The sequence below is a fragment of the Zeus faber genome, assembly GCF_960531495.2.
Source record: "Zeus faber genome assembly, chromosome: 5".
Classification (NCBI taxonomy): Eukaryota; Metazoa; Chordata; class Actinopteri; order Zeiformes; family Zeidae; genus Zeus; species Zeus faber.
This window is the reverse complement of record NC_137192.1, coordinates 22,323,361-22,347,548: the sequence shown is the minus strand read 5'-3', so window position 1 is coordinate 22,347,548 and position 24,188 is coordinate 22,323,361. Positions and strand designations below refer to the sequence as shown.

The 24,188-nt window shown below is 43.3% G+C and overlaps 1 protein-coding gene across 1 annotated transcript; it reads right to left on the bottom strand.

Annotated features, from left to right (window-relative positions):
* Positions 1 to 563: 563 nt before the first annotated feature.
* slc2a1b (solute carrier family 2 member 1b) lies at positions 564 to 23,945 on the bottom strand. The gene is made up of 10 exons (XM_080001647.1): positions 23,625 to 23,945; positions 13,823 to 13,918; positions 8,249 to 8,409; positions 7,754 to 7,994; positions 7,232 to 7,394; positions 6,510 to 6,697; positions 5,600 to 5,704; positions 5,366 to 5,467; positions 5,024 to 5,227; positions 564 to 4,632 (listed from the first exon to the last, which is right to left on the bottom strand). Exons 1-10 carry the CDS (start codon positions 23,637 to 23,639, stop codon positions 4,435 to 4,437), a joined length of 1,473 nt encoding a protein of 490 aa, XP_079857773.1. The 5' UTR covers positions 23,640 to 23,945; the 3' UTR covers positions 564 to 4,434.
* Between the last annotated feature and the right edge of the window lie 243 nt (positions 23,946 to 24,188).

Here is a 24,188-nt window from a genome sequence, read left to right as displayed (position 1 = left end):
GTGAATTTAGAACAGAGGTTGTATGAGGAGGAGGAGGAAGAGGGAGGGGAGGAGGAGGAGGAGGAGGAGGAAGAGGAGGAGGATGAGGAAGAGAAGGAGGAAGAGAAGGAGGAAGGTGGATTCGATCATTCAGCTGCTTGTGATTTCTTCAAAGCTTTTGAAGTAGAAGCAACACCCTGTATCTGGTAACTGCCTGGGAGTAAAAAATATATATACATAAATACATATATATGTATATATATATATATATATATATATATATACACACATCTATGCATTATTTTATTGTGCATTATTGCATTATTGTATATTGATGATTGTTCTGTTATTTTTTGTTTTTACTGTTTATTGCAATTTTTATTTTATTTTTTGTAAATTGTGGGGTGTATTGCGTATTGCCTTACTTTATTATTATTATTATTATTGTCTATTGTTTTGATGTGAGCTGCTGTATCTATCCACCCATCTACAGTACATCTCCACAAATACCAATAAATAAATAAATCAGTTGTTTTAATACCAATGTAACTGTCGTTTTAAAAGAAGGCTGAATGAAAAGTAGATGTTTGCCAAACATTCCTGTTTGCATGATTTCTTTATTTGAACATCATAGCACAGCATCATAGCTCACTACAAGAAGGAACTGCCACGACTCCAGCTCACCACACGCACAGGCACATTTTATGACACCTTGTTGTTATTTTAATACATTTTGTGCACTAGAATAGCAAACATTAACCAAACATCTAGGTAACACAAAATCTGAATTACGGCGGCCCCTCGGTCAGTGACAATTGACAGCGGGCATTACTTCTAGATGTGTGTAGGCTCAAAGAATGCCAAGTATTTGTCATTAAGTTATCTAAAATAGTTTCTATGGTAAAGTATTTTAATATATTTTGGGGGTTTATTTCTGTAATTAATAATAATAATATTAATAATTATATATATCAGCGTTTTGTTTTTATTTTCATTCCAGAAACAAATTGTGCTGTGATGAGTAGATAAAAAAAAATAAAAACAATTCTGTGCTGCTAAATGCCCAAACCCCTATTGTTATAATATTTACAGGAAAAAATACAACTACAGTGATCTGGCTGTTTGGGACACAAGGCACCCAGGTAGCAAGGCAACGTTCTTGCAGTAACGTAAAGAAAGGGTGTTACAGTGCTTTCCCTATAGAGAAGGGGAAATACAATGGCATTATATGACATTGACATGACATGACATAATACAATACATACTATATACAAAAAAAGGAACATCGCATCACGGAATGATTACAATGGTTTTATCGAGCGGAGAATAGGACTGTATTCTGTAAGAACTGGCCTGGGAAGACAAACCAAGATAAACTTTTTTTTGTTTGTTTTGTTTTATACAGCATCTCATAGCAGAAAGGAACAAGTCATATAAATTAATAAAAAATAAAATAAAATAAAAATCAAGTAATCCATCAGCAGTACTTCAGTCACTTATCAGTAACAAGTTTCCTCCCGTACTTCAATATCTGTAACAAATGAAAGGATAGAGTCGCAGTTTTTCCATACCCAGGCCTTAATAATTGTAATATTGGTTCTTATAATTTATAACTGCTCACAGCTTAATCCGACTTAACTTTTTAACTGTTGAGAAACTTTCCACTCTGCTGCAGCTTTTTCACCGTGCTGAAATAGCAACGTTTAAGCCTGAGAAAAAGCCTTGACAAACATGTTAAATCTGATTTTCGAAAAAATAAAATAACAACCTGGCTTAAAAAACAGCGAACCCATCCTTTAAGTACAATATATACGTACAGCACTTTAAATCTTCTTTAATATGCTGAAAGACTCAAAGTGCTGCTGTGAGAGAAGAGGGAAAAGACCCTTGGTGTCCACAGCATTGAGTGACAGTATCTAGCGGAGCAGTACAACAGAGTAAGATAACATACAAACAGATACGTGATCAATACTGGACGAGCGTGTGTGTGGGAAGGCACGTTGGGGGGGGGGGGGGTTTCAAAAACCTTACGAACCAACGAGTGAAAGACACTGAATTTGGTCCCTGTTTTTTACATATTTTACAGTTCTGTTCCATAGATCCCCTATAAAAATAGATCAGAATGATATAAACTGTACATGGAATATTCATATATGGAAGTACAACATTGGTATCTAACATCTGTATGAAGGTTGGCATAACCGTGTTATAAAACAAACCCCAATGTTGCATGTCCATGAATCATATACACCGATCAGCCACAACATTAAAACCACTGACAGGTGGAGTGAATAACATTGATCATCTCGTTCCAGTGGCACCTGTCAAGATGTGGGATGTATCAGGCAGCAAGTGAACAGTCAGTTGTTGAAGTTGATGTGTTGGAAGCAGGAAAAATAGACAAGCGTAAGGATCTGAGCCACTTTGACCGGGACCAAATTGTGATGGCTAGACGACTGGGTCCTAAACGTCAGGTCTTGTGGGGTGTTCCCGGTACGCAGTGGTTAGTACCTACCAAGAGTGGTCCAAGGAAGGACAATCGGCGACAGGGTCATGGACGCCCAAGACTCATTGATGCGCGTGGGGAGCGAAGTCTAACCTGTCTGGTGCGATCCCACAGAAGAATTACTGAAGCACAAATTGTTGAAAAAGTTAATGCTGCTCTGATGGAAAGGAGTCAGAACACACAGTGCATCACAGCTTGATGTGTATGGGTACAGCAGTGTAGCTGCAGACCGGTCAGAGTGTCCATGCTGACCCCTGTCCACCTCTGAAAGCCCCTACAATGGGGACCTGAGCGTCCGAACTGGACCATGGAGCGATGGAAGAAGGTGGCCTGGTCTGATGAATCACGTTTTCTTCTACATCATGTGGATGGTTGGGGTTAGGGTCCGATCCCACCGAGCATCCGTGGGATGTGCTGGAACAACAAGCCTGATCCATGCGGGCCCCACCTCACAACTTCCAGGAAAGGATCTGCTGCTAACGTCTTGGTGCCAGATACCACAGGACACCTTCAGAGCCCTTGTGGAGTCCATGCCTCGAAAGGGGACCTACACAATATTAGGCAGGTGGTTTTAATGTTTCTGATCGGAGTATGTACAGCATACATTATTATTATTATTATTATTATTATTATTATTATTTTTATAGAGTTTCTGGATTTGGGATGGCGCACAAGAGAGTAATAGCTCACCTCTGTTTCACTGTCATGTTTTCTAATACCGTAGTCATGATGTTTGACTGTTGAACCAACGTCCAAATGGGATGTGAAAAATGGCAATAAATATCACACTTTAGCCACTTCAGACTCAACCTGAGCAGATACCGGCGATATTCCTTCACTGAAAAGAAGCTTCCAGGCAAAGCAGCTTAGAGAGAACCGGAAACCGCTTTCGAGGCGACAAGGCGGAAGGGAGAATCTGAACTCAAACACGGGCTGGTTTTTGTCGATTTGAGTTTGGTTTTTGTGTTGACATCAGCCCGCTCCTTCTGACACCGCTGCGTCGCTGTCGCTTCGGATGGGAAGCGGATTTAGTGATTTGACGAAAGATATTGATCTTCCCAGATCAGAGTCAGAGTTTGGTTGGTTGAAAATTGTTTAACAACGGACAGGCTAAGACGGTTCTGTCTTCGTGATACATCTACTCTAGATTTACTTTTCTTCCTCGATAAGAAGGCTCTTTTTTTATTTTTTTTCATCGTTAAAAAAAAAAAAAAAAAAAAAAAAAGATTTAAATCTTATCGGAAAGGGAACAAGGCAGTAAAAATATGGATCTATTTACACAACATGGAGCTCCGACATCATTAATCATACACGGAAGAACCCCCGCAGCTGAACACGAGCATGTCAAGGGGTTATAGGCTCTCTTTAAAAGTAACATTTCCATCCCATATGACTGGAGAACAGGGACTTTGTGAAGACACCAGCGCCCTCTGCTGGAAAAGATAAGGGTCCTTTGTACAATCTACAGTTCGACAGCGACGCAGCGATTCTGCTCTGTGAAACAAAATAAAGGAAAGAAAGAGGAAAAAAAATCTCATTTTACACAAAAAAAACGCAAAACGAATCCCTAGGTTCCCAGCGATTTAGCAAAAAAAACAAAACCAAAAAAAACAAAAACAAAAGGAAACAAATTAAATAAGAGATTTAAAGCGTTAAAACTTCAGTTAAAAAGGTCGGTTGGGATCAATGGAAACCAACCTTTTTCCTTCTTTTTAAAAAGGCCACGGAGCTGGCAAGATTCAGAGAGAGAGGGGGGCGTTGTTCTCCGCTTGGCTAGGACGCCCCACTGATGGTGTGAAATCTTTTTTTTTTTTTTTTAACCAGTGTATACATCGACCCTACTGCCCTGCCTTGGTTGGAGAGTTTCTGGAGGGGTGGGCTGGGGGGCGCGCAGGTGTTCCTGTCACAGCGATGTTTCCGCCAAAACTGGGGAGGCGCGGGCGGCCGGCTCAGAGCTGAGAGTCGGCCCCGAGGCTGTTCAGCTCCTCCAGGTGCTTCTCTCCGCCCGCGCCCGAGGACTGGCGGAAACCGGAGGAGATCTCGTCGAACGTGCGGCCCTTGGTCTCCGGCACTTTGAAGTAGGTGAAGCCGAAGAAGAAGAGCAGAAAGACGGTGAAGATGATGAAGACGTACGAGCCGCACGCTTCCTGTGAGCAGAGGGAGTGAGGGCGTAGATTGTAAAATCCATAACGTGGCGGGTTTTAATGACGTTTCCTTTCTCTGATCGTTCTGTTCTTGATCTACAGTACTTCCTGTGTTTCTTTCAAACATTAACGAAAAATGGGCATTTTTTGTTTTTTTTAAGCTGCACGTTATTTTTCTGGTCAGTCGACTCACTCAAAATGACTCCCTGCGATGACGATTAAAAAATACCAGTTTTAAAAACTGTAAAACACCTCAATTTGGGGTTGACATAAAAACTCAAAGAAAATAACTGAGTTACAGTTCACACACGACTAGAGAGAAAATAATTTGTGTAAAAACATCAACAAGCATATATTTATCAAATGGTTTAGATGAGATCAGAGATGCACTTACCGCTACGTACTGGAAGCACATGCCCACTATGAAGTTGGCGGTCCAGTTGGAGAAGCCGGCCACGGCGAAGGCCGAGGGCCTGGGCCCCTGAGAGAACAGCTCAGCCACAATGAACCAGGGGATGGGCCCCGGCCCCATCTCAAAGAAGGCCACAAAGGAGAAGATGGCGACGATGCTGACGTAGGACATCCACTTGAGTTGGTTCTGAAAAAGGGGCCAAAAGGCGTCAAAAACAAGTCCCCGTGTTAATGACTTCTTTTCATCATTATTGGCTGAATCAGCTGAAGTAATCCAGCCATTCGACTACTTAAAACCTTTTTTAAATGGAAACTCGAGCCGTACCACCAGAGCGCCGGCGATGGTCATCAGGATGGCGGAGCCAGCCATTCCCAACAGACCCAGGAGGTGGAGAGACCTGCGTCCAGCACGCTCAACGATAAACAGCTGAGGACAACACAGGAAACGCAAGGCATGAATTAAATGAAGCGGGAATCTCGTGTAAAAGCCTCTGGGACGGTTGGCCCCGGCTTTTCTCAAAGCTCTTTCCCGATAAAGCTCAGTTTGTACGGTACGCACCGAGACCACGGTGAAGGCGGTGTTCACCACACCGGCCCCGATGGTGGCATAGACGGGTTGCGCCACGCCGGCCTTCTCAAAGATATCGGTGGAGTAGTAGAACACCTGATGGAGGAGCACAACGCACAGTCACAAGTTAATGGTGGCCCGTGCACTGCCTGAGCAAAAACACCTTGATGAAAATAACAACTCCTATCATTATTCCAATAAGTAGTAGTAGTAGTAGTAGTAGAAGAATTAATTTGTCCCCAGAGGGGCAATTGGTTGTGCAGCAGTGAAAACAGTAATAACACGATAAGAAACCAAGATACAATATGAGAAACCACCCGAGGCTATTAAATACAACATACGGTATAATAAAAAGTAAAAAACAGAGTATATTTAAAATACATAGAGTACATAATATTGTTAAAAAAATGTATATAAAAAAATAATAATTATAACAAATACAATTTTTAATAAATTCTATAAATTAATATGATGATGATTTACATTTGTCTGTGGGTGTCTGTCTTTTTAAGACAGATTGTTGAACAAATCGTCTCTCTTGTTCAAAGTTTGCTGGTAAGTACTACTGTATATACAGTATTGGCTCCGATGAGGAATAAACTTGACAAAAATAAATACATGAATATACCAGACAAAATGTTCATGTTGAAATCAAGACCTCATAAAGTCTCATTGCACACTACTTCATGACTTTTAAGGCCGAGCGTTAAAATGAACGGAAGGCGTTTGGAGGAGTCCTTTTTATGTCCCTGCAGACGCCCTGGAAAACCAGCGACACTCGGGGGGGGGGGGGGGGAACCCCACGCGGCAGCGCGCTTATCAGAAATCTACGTTTTCGCGTGCGTCTGTCCGCGCCGCGTGAACGACCGCCCAGACTGTGGACAACAGCGCGGGAACTCACAGCGTTGATGCCGGACAGCTGCTGGGAGAGCTGCAGGATGATGGCGATGATCATGGGCTGCCGGTAGAGGGGCGAGCGGAACAGCTCCACAATGGTCACGTTCTTCTCTTTCATCATCTGCCGCGCCTCCTCCTTCATCTCCTGCATGTCGGCGCTCACGTCCGTGGTGCCGCGGAGCTTCTTCAGCACTGGGAGGAAGTGGGAGCACTCCGTTGAGAATTTTGAAGTCTGGTTCCAAAAGAGTTCTGAGAGTTCTTCTCTTTTTGTGACTTCCACCGTCATTCAATTCATTCACTTTTTTCGTCAATGATCTTTCTGCTGAATTTGTGTCATTTGCAAATTTGAAGCCTTGAGTTTGGCTTTAAGTCTATTGGCATCTTGGCAAATCGTTTTTGGGGACATCTTGGTGGTATGAGGGGAAACCAGCAGACATTTGGAGGAAGGAAGAAACATGGCCACCTTACCCAGACCTTAATCTAAAACCTAAAACACAAACTGTCAATCGGGGAAACTATCAAGATACGGTTTTGTAGAAAAAATTAAATCTATAAACGATTTATTTCTAGCGAGAAGTTTTCTCTTTTTCCATTGACTTCCCCACCACACCAGCCTCTAGAGGCCATCAGCTGAACGGCGGTTTAAAGCATTGCCGCCGCCTTGGCTTCAACACACGTCATGGTCGCCGCTTGGTCAACCTTTAATACTTTTGTGAGTGCACTCACCACTCTTAGCCCGGTTCTCCTCATTCTTGTTGATGAGAAGGAAGCGGGGGCTCTCAGGGCAGAAAGGCAGCAGGATACACTGCACCACAGCGGGGATGAAGGTGAAGCCCAACAGGTAAGGCCACAAGCTGGAGTTTCCCATGAGGGCCTCCATACCAAACACCTGAAAACAAAACAAATTGGAAGAATACGCAAATGTAAATGGTCCGAACAGATTGCATTGACTGGTTTTCTCCGTTAGCGGTTTGAAGCACTAGAGATGACATTTGTGTATTTATTTTTTTTCCTTTGAGATTTAAGGTTGTAGAATAGAACATCATTCACCTCTCATTCTGCCTTTTATTCTCGCCGTTTATAGCGAGTTCTAAAGCACCGTATAAATTAACTTGACTTGAGAGCACCGACAGCGCCACATTTTACCGAGTACACAAATTCCTTCTGCTGCCACTTTAGACTCCAGCTTAGAAGAAACAACAGAAGAATCAACTCTTGACCGACCATGCACTTATCTTATCCACCAACCTGTGCCAGGAGGATGCCTATGACGATGCCCAGCTGATGAAGGGTTCCCAGGGCTCCTCGCAGCGCTGTAGGGGCAACCTCACCCACGTACATGGGCACAAAGCCAGTGGAGAGACCCGAGTATAAGCCCACCACAAAGCGCCCGATAATCAGCATCTCCCAAGAGCCGGCCATCTTGGAGAAGAACAGGAAAGCCGAGGCGACAAAGGCCAGAATGTTGGCCATCAGCATGGAGTTCCTCCTGCGAGGAATAGAGGAGACATTAAAGGAAAAACTTGGACCGGATCACATTTTATAGAAAAAGGACAATCTGTTAACTAAAGAGACACTTTAGTCCCGTCCCCCCCCGCCAGTGTTAGCTTGTGGTTATTTGAAATGATTTATTTTTGCTGTTGATATTGTCACAATCCATTAAAGAATTGGTCAATTGGAAATCCATTAAAAAAGTTGGTATACCGTGTGTTACGCAGAACTACTACCCGTGTTTCTGTTTACCTGCCAAAGCGATTCACAAAGAGTCCCACGGAGAAGGAGCCCAAGATGCCGCCAATAGAGAAGATGGCCACGGCGACGGACCAGACGGTGGTCAGCGAGGCCTTGGGCATGGGCTCCTGGTAGCGCTCCAACCAGGTCTCATTGATGAACACCATGATGGTCTATCGAAGTGAGACAGAAACATGCATAAAAGTCGTCCAATAAGTAAAAAAGAAAAGTAAGTCCCTCTGCATTCCACACTTTCTAGTGGACAAAAAAAAATGCAAACAACTTAATTTTATCACACTGTACACTGCTGCTTTTGCAGACACACTTCACCTGATGGTATTACATGTTTTTCCTTTGCTGTTCAATAGAAAGCAATATATAATTATACGTTTTTGTTAAGTAGTATGACTTGTATTTTATTTTATAGGGTGTTATAGCCTGTTAGCAAGTTAGATACTCTTTTCTTGCCAAACCATGCAAACAGGTGAATCTCCGCTGTCCAGCCACAGGGGGGCAGTGGTGTGTGGTTACACTGATCAACCAGGAAGTGAACAAATAGAACCAGTTTCGTGGTTCTGTGTTTTCCCCTGCCCACAGTTCAAGTGGCATAAGTTCATGAGTTCATGATCGGATTTCTGGCCACGTGGTTAAGAATGTCAACATTCCATGTACTCAATCTTTTGGCTTTGTGAGGCAACACAATGGCATCTTCTTCAGGTTTCACCAGCCCCTCCACTTTCCCATGAAGCATGTGTGTCATCGCTCATGTGCCTCGGCTGATCGAGTAACATCCCCCGAGTTGCAGACCGCGGTCGCTATGCAACACGGTGTGTATAGGGGCTACGTAAAACATCACACTCCGAGCCTCTCGAGCACGGTGTCGGTTGCTGTCGCCTGACAGGCGATCACAAGACTCCCGTCCCGTACCACCGGCTGGCCCCGTTCAGACCACAAAACAAACCGGCCATTCATGCCCTCAGGTCTATTGACAGCAGTTTTTTTCTGCCTGTGTGGACTGAGCTGTCTGCATTCCTGCTGCTCTGGGTATGCCTCAAAACAATCTCAAAACCAATTTAGCAATAATGAAGAACATACAATAACTACATGGTCCGGTTTTCGATCAAGCGTTCACTCGTTTCGACCAAGGCTGAAACACTCTTTAAATGATCGTCATTTAGAAGACAGCACACAATACAATTATCCAAACACTGATGGACGCAGCCATCGGGAGCAATTTGGGGTTAAGTGTCTTGCTCAAAGGCACTACAGCATGCCAGCAGGAGGAGCTGGGGATTGAAACAGCAACCTTTGGATGACAAGACGACCCACTCTACCTCCTGAGCTACTGCCACTGAAATTATAATTGTGATTAGCAACTCAGTTGTCTTTTATGTCAATTTCAGGCCACTATCATAGTGTAACAATACACATCCGCCATGAATGTTGGAGGACAAACATTTGGGTAGACAGTGAATTAGCTTCAACCCAACTAATGAAGACGTTCCATTTAATGCATCATTTCTTACATTGGCTCAGAATTCCCACAAAATCTGGCTGGAAACATATCATCATAGAATCTAATACCTTGATCAGCCCAAATATCTGCAATCGGGCGGAGACGCAATAATCGTGACGGCTCTCTAGTTTCAACATTGGTGTCAAGACATTTCCGGAAACAAGATACACAACCCGTCTGGGAAGGTTTCTTTCCGCTTAGCTTTTTGATTTTCGTTCTAAATGGAGGTGGAGGACTGGACGGAGGGCAGAAGCAGAGCTCTTCGAGGACCGTATCTAATCCGAGACTGGGACGCGTGGCGTACGTCACAGCCAGCGCTGGCATCACTCCTGCTCATATGACACAGGGATGTGGAGTGGGAGTCAAGTTGGTGATAATCAGAAGTGTTGCTACTATATTGGGAGTCGGATTCTCATTAGTACAGCCTATTATAGGTCGCTACCTGGGCAGAGGCCCCGCCAATGCTGATGCTGTTTTCCTGAACTCATTCTACCTTAATAAATGAGTATCCTGTTAAAAATAAAAGTTCTCTTGAACACTCGGGCAACAATCTTGATATTACATGCACTGAAAAAGCAAATTAGGAAGTGCCTGCTAGTCACCAGCCTAAATTCTTGGGTGCACCATGCTAAATGCTCATAAAAAGTGAGCTTTTCATCAAAGGGTCCTACAAAGGGAACCTATTCGGAAAAACCGACTTTTTCAGTGCTTGCGCACATACATTTGGTTCTCTGATGGGCCTACGAGCACACAAACTGTGAAATAAGACAACCCAGCCAGTTTTTTCTGAGCTGCGTGTTTCAGAAAACATGTCATTGAAAGAAGCCGTTGAGATTTGCAGCCCTTATCCACGTCAATTAGGGCCTCAGTAGAGATAGTCAAACAGTATTCGGTACACAGACTGTAGGCTGCGCCGCACGATCCGCTGTGCATTTCTCCCAACAAAACCACTAATAACAGTTTGTTTTTATTGTCGATTTATTACATTTATTTTATTTTCCGACTTTTACATGACAAAAAAAAAAAAATCCCACGGCGGTGTCCGAGTGCGGTGTCTGCAACAAAAGTCAGAAGAAACTTTTAAATGAGGCCTTGTAGGTCGAATATGAGTGAAGATTTAGTGACTGCATTGCTTATTTCTCACCTCAAATTTGTTGAGAAACAGATTTTGGTGGACTGATGAGTGAAATGGTGAAATGAAAGTTCACAGGCTCACTAACAGAACCCGGAGGTAAAACTCAAACGCCACTGCAAAACTTATGCTCAAACCCCATTGGCTCAGAATTAGAGGCCTCAGGAGGGTGGCGCCACCCCACAGACTCAGACGGTCCTGGAACGGGATGGTTTAGAGGAATGTTACAATGGCTAGAATGCATAATCTGAGTGCTATTTTCAGCAAAAGATTTCCAAGACATGTTTTGGGGACCTCAGAGACGTATATTAACTTGTGTAAAAAGGAGCATAATAGGTCCAACTCCGCATATCAGTTAAGCCTAAAGTGCTGATGGTATAATGTGGACTAGTCCAAATGTCTCCTCTTATTGTCTGCAGGCGCCAGATGAAAAGTAAACCCTTTTGTTTTCACAAACCGATTATACAGCTTAAGTTAAAAGCATTTTTAGTAAACATGTGGTGGAGTAAATAGCAAGTTAATTTGCTTTGAAACGTGTGTGAAACGAAAGTGAAGTAAAAGTGGAAAGAACCCTGGAAGTAGAGTGACGCAAGCTGAGCCCAAATATGTCAAACCGCTAAATCGTCATCTTAAATGCTTAAGTATCTCGTTTTAAGTACAGAACGTGAGTAGAAATTCTCTGCTGCTTTACTCCGCAGCCCAGGGTGAGAGAGAAAGAGAGTGACACAAGCTGGAAATCGCCAGGGGGATAATAGCAGGGGTGGGGGGGGGGGGCTTCAGCCTTGGAGGGCGGAGTAAATATGTCGAAGTTTGGTAACAGACGCACACTGAGCTAGTGTAAAACGGGCCTCTGCTATTTGTCCCCCTGGCCACTTCCAGCCTGTGTCACTCTGTTTTTCAGACGGAAAGCCCTTCTGGGCTCCCGGCCTCAGCTCATGGAAGCTGAACACGTTTGTTTTCACAGAGAAGGCAAATCTTTGGCCTCGCGCTCTCGTGTGGCATCTCTGAGGGAACGGCTTTTCCTGATTTGGTTTTGGTTTGGTATGTGATGAAATGTGATTCGAACGTTTTTTGTTTTCTTCAGTTACCAAATGTTTTTTATAGGAGTCTACTGTCTCTATAGCTCCTTGCTGATGCAACATTGCAATTTCTCCATGGTAGTATTTCGTCATGGGGAAAAGGACCAGCCGTCTGGATGAAAGGTTGCGATGCCTGTCGGAGATTAAGCAATAAGAGGCTGTCCCAAAACGAGGGACTGCAGCAAACAGCTGCAGCTGCCTATCACCGTGACAGAGAAAGTACGGTCGCCACACCACCGGAGACAGAACGGAGCCCTCTTATGTCAAAGGTAAATTGAAAGGCAAGCAGTGTGCACATTGCACATATAGGCTATGGTTTGCTGGCAGCTGGGATATTCGTACAAGGTCTTGTGCCGAGCCATGTTGGCTTGTCTCAACCCCTTATCGCGTGCTAGTTTTATTTACGGACAGGAGAAGTAGGGTGCACCTGCAGTGCTGGTGTGTCGACTTCAACACGACTGTGTGTCGATTGTAGCAGTGACCTTTTTCCACTTCGAGGACCCTCACTTTGATAAGCGTTAGGGAACAGACCCCATTTGATAAGATTTAGTCCCTGGGACCCCAATCTGAGAAGATTTTTTTTTATAGTTGATATGATTTAGTCAAAATTTCCATACTTGTCTATACTACAGTTAGAGAGACAAATGTGGGGCTAGGATCAAATCAGTTATTTTCGTACGTTCTCCAATGGTGCTGATATCAAGTCAATGAATTTATGGCGAAGTTTAAATATTCATCATTTTGCTGGGGACCCCGCTGGAACCTATCGATGGATGCCTGGTCGCCCTTGGAAACCACATTGAGAACCACTGGACTAGAGCACATTATAGGACGTTCTTCTTTGTGGGTTTGTGTCAACAGGTTTTCTGTGGATGTGCACCTGCTGGGTTCTGAACACAATGGAAGTCCACGTCAACGGTGAACCACTCGTCATTTTGTTTCATCCTTTACCAGGAAACTTGGAAGAAAATACAGAAACGATGCCCCCCCCTACTGGCACAGCATCTCTGACAAACAATAAACTCCTGTCTGTTTTTGCTCTTGATAGATTTGAAGCAGACAGTTCTTGTCTGCAACCTGCAACAAAGCCAAGAGGCCAAATTCCTCACTGGAAGACTTTGAATGCAGACGACCCTGTGGCCTTTGCAGCTAATATTAGCCCGGACCCCCGCCACGCCCCTCTTTCTTTTCCACGAGACATGGAGCATCTCCTCCAGCACTGGGTGTACTGGGCTGCTGTGAAATGACACTTCTGGAAATGCATTGACGGATTTGTGCATAGTGCAGGCTTGCACTAGTCCCCGATATTATCGTGACGAAGCAGAAGATGGTTCAGCAGAAAAGGTTATTTTTCCTAAAGCCTTTAATTTGTTTGTAGTGTACTATCTATGTCAGTGAGATTACAATCATCTATTCAGGGTCTTTGCCCTTGGATCACAGGCCGGTCTAAAGCAAGGGGTGTAATTAGGACGGGAATGCAGAAGCATGATCAAGCATCTTTAGTCTCACGTAGGTGTTCCTTTCTTGAGATGCTGTAGGCCCGTAGAACCCAGCTCCCGCAGGGTCCAATGGTGTTTAGCAGCTCTGCTTCCCTACTTGAAGTGCCAAATGCATGGGGCGTAGTTTACGTCTCGACCATTCTTTTTTGATATTTAAAGAAAAGGACACCAAACTGTGGCGATCACACTTCTTTTCAGAAAGCTTATCATAACCATCTGGCACACACACACACACACACACACACACACACACACACACACACACACACACACACACACACACACACACACACACACACACACACACACACACACACACACACACACACACACACACACACACACACTTCAATAACTCACCTTTTGCGGGGCATTGATGACGCCTGTGTTGTAGCCGAACTGGAGTGAACCAATCACAGCTGCGCCAACGGCCAGCATCAGCTGAAACGTAATTTGCTGCAGGGGACGCAAGACAACAGAGGAGAGAAAAAGGAGAAGGATGAGCAAACAAAAAAAGTTTGTCGTGTATGAATCATCTGTCAATAAAGGTAGCTATTTACATAATGCATAAGTGTGGATCATGACAGGAAAAAAAAAAGTAAACGTGTCAGTAAAACGTGTCAATATACGTATCAATATAACCTCAATAACTAGATAAGTAAATTGTAAAAAGAAGCTTCAGTTCTGGTTTGGCAGGCCACATTATGAAAGATGGTAAACAGTAAAGGGATTGGCCGTGAAACAAACAGACTGGGGTTAAGGTGGTATTGCATATCCCTAAACTCTCCTCTGCCGCTGAAGCAAATGCGAGTGGACAGGAATGAGTCAGACTCTAGCGCCGCATGGCCCACCGCCGGGTCTTTCAGGAAAGGGTTGGTTTAAGGCCTCGGCCTACGCAACAATAATGCCCGTGTTCCTGTTATGACAACAAAGATTTGACGCCTCATCCAACCAGAAAACAGGACTTATGAGGAGATGGTGCAGATCTTCCCTCATTCCACAGGGTTAACAGGCCTGAACTGACTCTTCTCTCAGGCTCTGTAGAATCACACGGCAAGGAACAACCTCAAACTACAATACTGTAAAAGTAATATTACTATTATCATCATCAGCTGAGAACTTAAAATAAAAATAAAAAAGTCAGGAGAGGTGAAAAGGTTTATTTCGTACGCAAGTTTGATGTTGGATGTTTGATTAGCTAAATCCATAAAAATAAAGAGACAAGCTAATTCACTTCATTTGAATTTATGGCCATTTAGCCGACGAACTTGTATGTGCGTGACTGAAATGAAAAAGGTGCTGTTATTCAGACCGGAACGCTTCCGTATTCTCAGGTCAAGGGAGGAGGACGAAGAGGAAATAAAACCCCTGATGTCACATCAGAAATACCAGAGAACTAGACAGCCATCTGATGTGTTAGCATGAAAACTGAAATGTGACATACTGAAACTGACTTCCTTGAGAAGACGTGGAAGGATCATTAACTTACATTCCAGGATACCAAAAGCTACCTTTGGGGTTATAAGAAGTATTTCAAATTCTTCACTTGGTTTATTTTTTTTGTCTTTCCAGTCCCGGGCTTTGGCAACATTTCCAAAGGCTTTTTGTATGTTTCTGTTCGATATCGACAATGTGCTTGAGGGAGATTCTGGAGACGCCGTATCTCTACCCGACGACAAGACTGATTTCGTCGAATGATTCCCCCCTCCCCCACCCCCCACCGTGCAAGGGAGAGGGAAGCTGAAATAGAAAGTCCTCTGTCCTGATATAACTAACTCCAGCACATCCAGGGGGTCAGGCTGCACCGGATTGGAGAAGCCACCCTGGTTTGCTTGTAAAAGCAGCCAGGACGCTCGTTGTGTGCTGCGTCTGCTGCGGTTTAGTCACAGGATACACAGCAAGTCCCACACAAACACACATCTGGGGACGCACATTGATTTTGAAGGAGCCACCCTTCCTGTGGCTCATTTTCCAAAGTGGTCAGTTTCCAAAGTGTTAAGCGTCATTCTGAAATGCACGTCAGCGACGCCGAATTCACTAGAAACACAGCCCGGTTCCATCATCTCCCTTCTGCCGAGCAGCGATGACTCCAGAATGTTGTTGATTTTTTTTTTTTTTTTTTTCTTTTGGGGGTGTGTCGAAAGGCCACGAATGTTTGGAATCATCCTGGAGCCCCTTGAGGCACACAGCCGGGACAAATTCCAAATGGACTCTAAATACAGGAATTTCGAGACCGGACAGTTTTTTTGATGGGACTGTGAACAAAAACAATAATCGAAAAAGAGAAGAAATATTTATTCTTATTCGATATTTATACTTGTTTGATCTGTCTATTAGCTTAACCGTGGGCACTATTTTATGGGGAGTTCTTATACATACATATATATATATATAATGTATGTATAATAATATATATAATAATATAATACATTTAAATGTCAAATGGGCAGGTATAGGCATAAATGGCGCAAAATACAATACAATCTAAGTACATAACCATTACAATAATCCCATTCCCAAACAAGACAAAACATGCTCCCCGCTTCCCCCCAGTTCAGCCGCCAGCATGGCACCAATGCACACACTGGGATGGGCAGTTTGCATTACAGAAATTGCTCTGAAACCTTTCAGATATTATTTACCTTTCCCTTGGCTCTTAATGCACAGAAAGTGAGTTTGGACCTAGTAGTACAGTAGTACGTTAAGTAGGGCTGTGTATTGGCGAAGAATCTGGCAATACAATGCGTATCGCAATATATTGCGATATATTGCAATACTCCAAGACGATATATCGCGATTTTATTCAATCTAAATTTATGAAATCTGTCATAGTATAAGAACACGCCATCACATGTATAAAAGCTGAGTAAAAAAAGTTGACTTTTTATGCAATCAGAACAGTGGGATCCCACACCAACATATTAAGTGTCGGAGCGGAAGTTTGTTTAGTCTCCGCCTTGCATTAGCAGTGCTCTACACACACACACACACACACACACACACACACACAACACACTTAACTTAGCTTAGCTAGCCCAGCCCAGCCTCTGGCTATCAAACGCCATGGCCAGTGAAAATGAGAAGCTAGAGCTTGAAGACCCTCCACTATCATTAAGGTCTCAACAATGGACAACGACAAAGAAGTGTTATGTATGTTGTGTTTCTGGCAAGGCGTCAAACTTCATAAGTCACTGCCACAAATCTTTGCATGTCAACTATTAATTAAAAATCAATAGCGTTTTTGACAATCGATCCAGTATCACAACAAAATACCGATATTTTCTTACAAGCCCAATGGCAAGTGTACACTGCATTGCAAAGGTGCCGATAACATTAGATGAATATACCCCAAAATGCACCATCTGAAACAATGAAAAAGACACTCTCTTTCATTTTCACTAGGGAAATGGGTTGTTTACTGACCATAAAGTATTAATAGCAACAGTCCACGGGACGTGACGTTTATAGACTTCCCTGAAAATGTCACCAGTTCTGGTTTTTTGTGGCACGTCTGACAATAAGATGAATCTGCTTTTTTGTTTCATCGTCGCTCCAAAAGTGTGGCTGCCTGCCGTAGCGATCAGACGGACACACGCCCTGGCTCCACAGGTTAACGAGCTGTTCTCCAGGCAAATGCGCGTGGCCCGCATTCCGGGTCTGTAGGCGTGCGCGCGCAGAATGGACGTGCCGGAAGCGACGCGATTGGTGTATCCAACACGCCCCGGTTAAGAAGAATATAATCTAATAATCTAGTTCTGTCAATAGTGTGGTCTCGGGAGTCATGGAGATATTATAAAAACCACACCTTGAAAAAGGAACGAGACCATCCCACACCAACTGCAAGGACACGTTTCTAACAACGGCAGCTGTCATTTTTGCGAGGCTCAGTAGGAAAGATTGTTCTTCAGACCTGGAGGACTGATTCAGAATGAAAGTTTGAAAACACCTGGAACTCCGCAGTTAGTTTAAACACAACACCATTCCACTGGATAAAGCTACACAGAGTTCTACGAGTGACACAAATATTTCTTTTGACAAAAGATGATGTCATGAGAGGCCAATACCTCAACTTTCTAAATCCTTTTTTCTAAAAGTGAATGGGCTATTTAGATGAATAGAGTTGTCCCAGTTATTACACAATCACAATTTTTTCCGCTCATCACGATCATTTTGTAAAATCGTGAGATTCCACGATCATGTTTCCATGCAAATTGTCGCGAGAATTTTGTAAAAAGATAAAAATGTCACAATGAGTGTTTTCTTCAGTTGGTCTGAAGCAAATGGCCTTTCTACCCAAAATGTTTATTTTATCAAATGATCAATAGTCATGGCTTTTCTTCCTAGTGTGTATTATTACCTTATCAAAGTTGCATAAAATTAACATAAATTGTTCATCGCAATTATCTGTATGGCAATTATCCGGCAACAAAAAACAAATGTAATTTAATGATCACGACAGCCCAATGCTGAACAAAACAGGCCTGCACGTTCAGCGTCAAATAGGAAAAGTGTCTCTTAATATAACTTGATGTATTTAAACCCGGGGACGAGAAAGCCATTATAAAGTCCTTGCCATTTCCTGTTTCCTTTGTCCTCTGTGGGGGATGCAAATAATTCATGCAAATGTCTCAAAATCTCCAGGGGGGGGCTTGTGAGGCTGACTAAAAGAGGATTTTAGCATAGTCACCGTGATAACACTAAAATGTTAAAAGTGCTGAACAGTCGCCAAAATTTGTTGGGGCGTGGATGTGGCTGAGTCCTATGGTAAACACCGAAAGTAGACAGCATGTCTCGTCTGAGCTTTGTGGCGCTACATGTTTTGGTTGAGCCATAATGTAATACATGCAATAAATTCTCCGAATGGGAGCGTCCTTTAGGCCAAGTATTTATTTCAAGTCCAAGATAAAACATGATTTGAACTGTAATTTCAAATAAAGCATTTGTTTATTCATAAATTACTTCATGTTTAAGCCTACGTAAGGTTTACATTTCAGCTTCACATGGAGATGGCATTTGTGAGGATCTGAGCAAACATTAAGCGACATTCTGGATCCTTTCCACCTTTCAACCCCCGCATGGGCTCATGTAGATTGTGTGGCTCCAACAACAGGCAGGCAAACAACACACCCAAATTACACACAAACACAACAACACAGACGGCCAACAATACACCATAATGGTATTCAAGTTGAGCTGAGGATGTGCTGCCATGACCCTACTTTCAAAAGGGAAAGGGTGTGATCACGGCGAGGTGTAGAGATAGGGACGAGCATAATTTCCCTGAAATGACCAGGGAGAAACTACAACCATAACAGTGAATGTTTCTTTAAATCAACGCCACTTATATTTATCTTTCTTAGATTTCACTACCTTATACTACTCCATAGATTATTCACGATTTCCTAACATTCCCCCAAGATATATGTCAAATGTCAAATGTAAACTAATTCCATTTTGCATAAGCTCAAAACAAAAACATCAAATGGCTTCCTGTTGGCTTCTGCTAAAAAACCACAAGTAACCATGCAAATCACACTGTGGTTAGTTGCGTAGAAAATTTAAGACTCTACTGAGGAACCAATTCAATTACACCTTATAATTAATCAAATGTTGATCAAATGAATTTGATCAAATTAGGATTTAAAGTCAATCTTAAATAAAAGTAGTTCTTCAACTACAAACCTGAGGAAGAGTAAGAAAAGGTAGATGGAAATACCTGAGCTATGCGTAATTATTAGTTCATAGTAAATCTGTAACTACAGATTAAGGGAGAGTCCAAGGAGCTCCTTGCAACGAGAGGTGACGAAGCTTGAACCTCTACCGCTTTTGTCCACAGAGGCCGCTAATGTCATTGACAATTCAAGATTCAAGATTCAAGATTCTTTATTTGTCACATACATATACATACTTTCATACATATATGCAGTGAAATGTAATAAGTATATAAGTATATAAGTATATACAATATTAATCCCAAACCATCATTAATTAACCATTAACCATTAATCCCAAACCACTCGTAGTCCCTTTAACTCAATTTTTTAAGACATTTACTCCTTATAGTTCTTCGTATCATTAAATTTCACCATTATTATGTCTACTTTTCAGCTCAACTCTTTGTCTATGACAGTAGTAGTGGGTCATGGTTCGGCATCAGGAGTCACATTACACAAAAGCATTGTCAGAACGCCTGCCTGACTGGACAATCAACTATGTGGAAAAACAAGTGTACTACAGTATATGCGTAGAATCTGTGTAGTCTCTTGCTCGTTTCTCCTCGACGAATCATTAGCAGCAGTACCCAGCCAGCATCATGTTCCTGCAAACGTCAGGTGCCTCCATTTCCACAGCGGCAGGGACTCCCATATCCCCTTCCCAGTCACAGCCAGTTTGGCCATATTGGCTGTAGTTTCCTTCATGGGAAACACACTTCCTGGTTACACGTAGCAGGGACAAAGCGTGCAAGCCAGCTAACCCTGCAGCGTCCAAAAGGAAGAGTAATAAAGTAAGAAATGAAAATATTATTATTAATTCTGCAGGGGTCATTTGGTGTGGATAGTATAAAGAAAGATAACGTCAATGTACTCAAAATTGTAACCTTACCATTGATCATGGAAACTTATTGGTGATCAATACATATGTCTATGCAGCGTTTCCTTCCCATACGACCCATATCTACATTTAATATCCTTATATAGTTGGTCTCTCGTCTAAGGCAAACTCCCCTCGTGTAAGACATGCCAAACCTTGAGACATTTTTAACGCGTCTAGGACCAGTGGGCGGCCATATAGCGGGCCTGGGAACCAGCTCCAGATCTTGGACAGGAGTGTCTAACCAAAAACGCGCATGTCTTTCGGGCTGGGAAAAAAACCCGGAGGAAGCCCACCTACACATGGAGGAGAACATGCAGACTCCACCCAGAAAGGCCCCTGTCGGATTCAAACCCGGAACCCCCCCCTTTAACACCTCCTAGGGCTTAATTCTATCACGCCTTAACTTTAAACATTAATTCCTGACAAAACGAGGGAAGGGAGGCGGTGTGTCCCCCACATCGCGCAGCTCAGCGGCACGCATCCCCCGCCTCCACGTGAAGAGCGATTACAGGTGTACGGTGCGCACAATGACATCCAGTTTCTCAAGTAGGCGAATTAGGCTTTAGCACTCGGTTGGTGCGCATTTTCAATTAAAGCCCCGCTAAAATCTCTTAATCCCAATTTTTATGAGAAAGACTCATTAGGTCTCATTAGAACACGGCTGATAGTTACACCGGAGGACACACTGGAGGTGGGTAGTCATGCAGAGGAGAAGCAAGGCTGCTGACGGCCATCTTGAGAACGGCAGTGGATGGAATTGAGCCAATTGTTGGCTCAGGGGTCGCAATCAAAATGCCTCGGTTGTCAGGTCTCCCGGGAATCAAACAGTTCGTGGCTGTTTCATTAATTACGGAGCAGGTCATCTGTATGCTTGACCCCAATTACCGTTTTTCAGTCTTTATTCAGGAAAATATGGGGACTGTGTGCGTGGAATGCTTGCTCAGAGTCCCCAAACAAAGCCCATTGTTAAGAACGAAGCCCTTTAAGAGGGTTAAGAATACAGGCTCAGATCTGTCCAGCGCTGGTGTTTTGATGGAGAGGCAGTGTGATTTGGGTAAAATAAGTGTGCTGTTGTTTAAATTCTGATGGACTGCAGGACAGAATTAAAAATGTAAAAGTCGAGTTTCAATTAAAAACATTAAGCGACGCTGAAAATGAGACCAAGTGAGCAGATCCAGAGGGAGTAGACCTCGAACCAGCCTATTACATGGCACAAACAGAATCACGCCTTGTAACAATAAAATCCCTGGCAAGAATGGTCTTATAGTAAACAATGAAAGGCATTGACTGAGGGCTACAAACCCTGTTCTCGGGTGTTTATTACAATGTCACAAAGCCAAAAACGTCCCCGTCACAATCATTACATAATCAGATTCAGATAGAAATTATTTGAGGTTACTGCCATGATTTTGTAAAGTGATTCGATTCAACAGTCATGTTTCCATCCAAATTTAAGGAGGAATTTCAAACCAATGTTGTAAATATAGCAATGAACAAAATGTGAATTTGGTGCGTTTACATCAGTTGGGTTGGGGCAAATTAACAGTTTTCCTGACATCTTATGTACAATACAATACAAAAGCTATTCTGCAATAGGTTGACATGTATTATTATACTATTATCAACGAATATTCCATGATGGTGACCACACCACAGTAGTTGTGGTGTTCTAATCAGGGTTTTGTGTGTATTAATACGAGCGTTGTTACCACTGAGTACACCGTAAAATTGCTTTCTGACCGTCATGGAAAGAGTCCGGCTATCACCGAACACTAAACAGAACCAGGAGCTGTCTAGTGGCCCATCAGCAAGCAAACGGTGCTCAAACACAACGTGAACAACCGAGGGAAGGAAGAGGGTCAAAACCTTGACCTCCGCTTTTCAGGCCACAGTTTATCCTCCCATCTCTCTCGCTCTCTTTCTCCCACTGCCCGCACATCTGCAGCGTTCTCCCGAGGCAACCCGTGGAAGGTTCTCTCACCACGTACACAATGGATCCCTCCGGCAGAGAGAGAGAGGGGGAAACAGCGGTAAACAGAGGGGATGAGAACAAGACGCGAAAGCTGTGACCACGGGGCCACACCGCAGCTTTCCATGGATTAAACTGAAATGACCTCAAGCTGGGTGCCAGAGCGGAGGTCAGCAGAGAGGGGATGGTCCCCTCTAAGCATTTGCCCTTTAAGCATTTGAGCAAATAGCGAGCTATATGCAGGTGGGTGGAGTCTTCGGTTGTATTAAAATTAGGGCCCGACGGATTTATCAGTAGGCCGATGATATCAGCCGATATTTAGGTCTCAAAGAACTATCGTTATCGGTTGAAATTTCACAGATAAAGTGCCGATTAAGTTACACCTTGCCAATGGTATACCACGCACAACCGGATTTAAAAGCCACGGGTAGAAGTAAGTAAAGTTCCAAACGCTCAAAACTTTCCATCGCTCAACTAAACCTTGAACGAGGTCAATATTTGTCTGTGGACATTTGATTTAAGAGAAGATTATTTGTAATCCTGCGGAATATTAAATAACAATCAAAGGAATGTCCGTGTCGATAGTAAGCTGGCGGAGACTGCAGGGATAGGCCTCCTGCTATAACATCATATTCACCCCTGCTGGGGTTTTGCCAATCGAAAGTCAATCGAAAACATTTTGGAGTTTGCTTGCAGGAATCGTGTCAGTTTTGTTTTTGTCCTTAAAGTTTATAAAGTTGATGAAATATCTCTGACAGCTTTCAACGGTTCAGTTGAAATGGAACCTTGGTGTTGGGAACATTTCCTTTCACAAAGACACGGTGTGGCGATACTCTGTCGACTTAAGAAGACAGCCACGTTCATTTTTAGAATAAAGTAAAGTAATAAAGCGCAACGAGTCTATTGGCTCTCAAAGAATCCGTGTCGGTCGGGCTCCAATTAAAAACCACTTCAGTTAAATTTAGGCTGATTTCCAAGAATCAAACTGTTATTTAACATCTATATCACAGTGAAACAAAATGATATGATGCCTTCATCACTTTTTACTTTGTTAAATAGTCATCTCATTACTGACTAATTTGGGAAATCAGCTGAGGGAAATAATCATTAAAAAGTGGCAAAGCCAACTACATGTACAGCCTAAATGCATAATTTTGGGCTGAATCTAAAATCACAAGGGAATAAATGGCTCTGTTGTAAGCATATCGCTGCAAGCAAAACTATAATAGACAAATACATTCCTGAACAATCAAAGATCTAGCACTGGAGTGTGTATAATGCACACACTTACGTACTTATATGCATATAAAAATTGAATATAAATTGAACTTTGCTTTCTACAGGAACTGATGGTGATATATGTATATAGATCTATCTATACCTGGATAGATGGCTTTTGATATTTTTACCATATATCTATATCCATCAATCTAGATGGGATCTATCTATCTAGATATCACACACACACACACACACACACACACGTGGAAGCGCTTCACTTAAGCGTATAACCCCATTGCCCTCGTTGTGACGGAAGCCGTGACAGCCAGAGAGTCTCCGGCTCGGATACCACGTCCATGGCCCGGCGCATATTATTACCTTCCCGCCGTCCATGTCTGCCTCCCGGTGCGAGGGGGGACGCTCTGCTGGGCTCTTCTTGTCCTCTTTTCCGTTCTTCCTTGCGAGACAGGCGAACTTCCCCCGGCTCAGCGGCGGCTCATGCTGTCCGTCCCCGGAGAGAATGGCTTTCTTCGGCAACTGGTTGTATGTTCACCGGCCGCACTTCTTCTCCCACTTGTTCTAGTTCTGGTTCTGGTTGTTGTTCTCGTTGTTGTTGTTGTTCTTCTGCTACTTCTACTACTTATTCTACTTATTCTACTTGTTCTCCTTGTTCGTCTTGTTCTTCTTGCTCAACGCGAGGCTCGGCTCCCGGAGTGGAGTCCGCCGACGGAACTCTGGACGCTTAAAACGAAGGGAGGGCGTGACGTCGGGGGCGGGGGCGTGGTCGCGTTGCGCGGAAGCACTATTTTTTAAAGTAACCGGGGGGGAAACGGCCTCAGATGGATCTCGGCCTCAACACGAGCGTGGCGTCCGTTTACTTATTACATTCGGGGAGCGATTATAGTTAAACACACGATTACGTATCGTGATCGTGTGTTAAAA

What these genes read in the sequence shown, in the direction of transcription:
- slc2a1b (XM_080001647.1), bottom strand. An exon ending in TTTGTGAATCGCTTTGGCAG is followed by an intron (nt 7,995 to 8,248) that starts GTAAACAGAAAC and finishes TATTCCTCGCAG; the next exon opens with GAGGAACTCCATGCTGATGG. An exon ending in TAGGCATCCTCCTGGCACAG is followed by an intron (nt 7,395 to 7,753) that starts GTTGGTGGATAA and finishes TTTTGTTTTCAG; the next exon opens with GTGTTTGGTATGGAGGCCCT.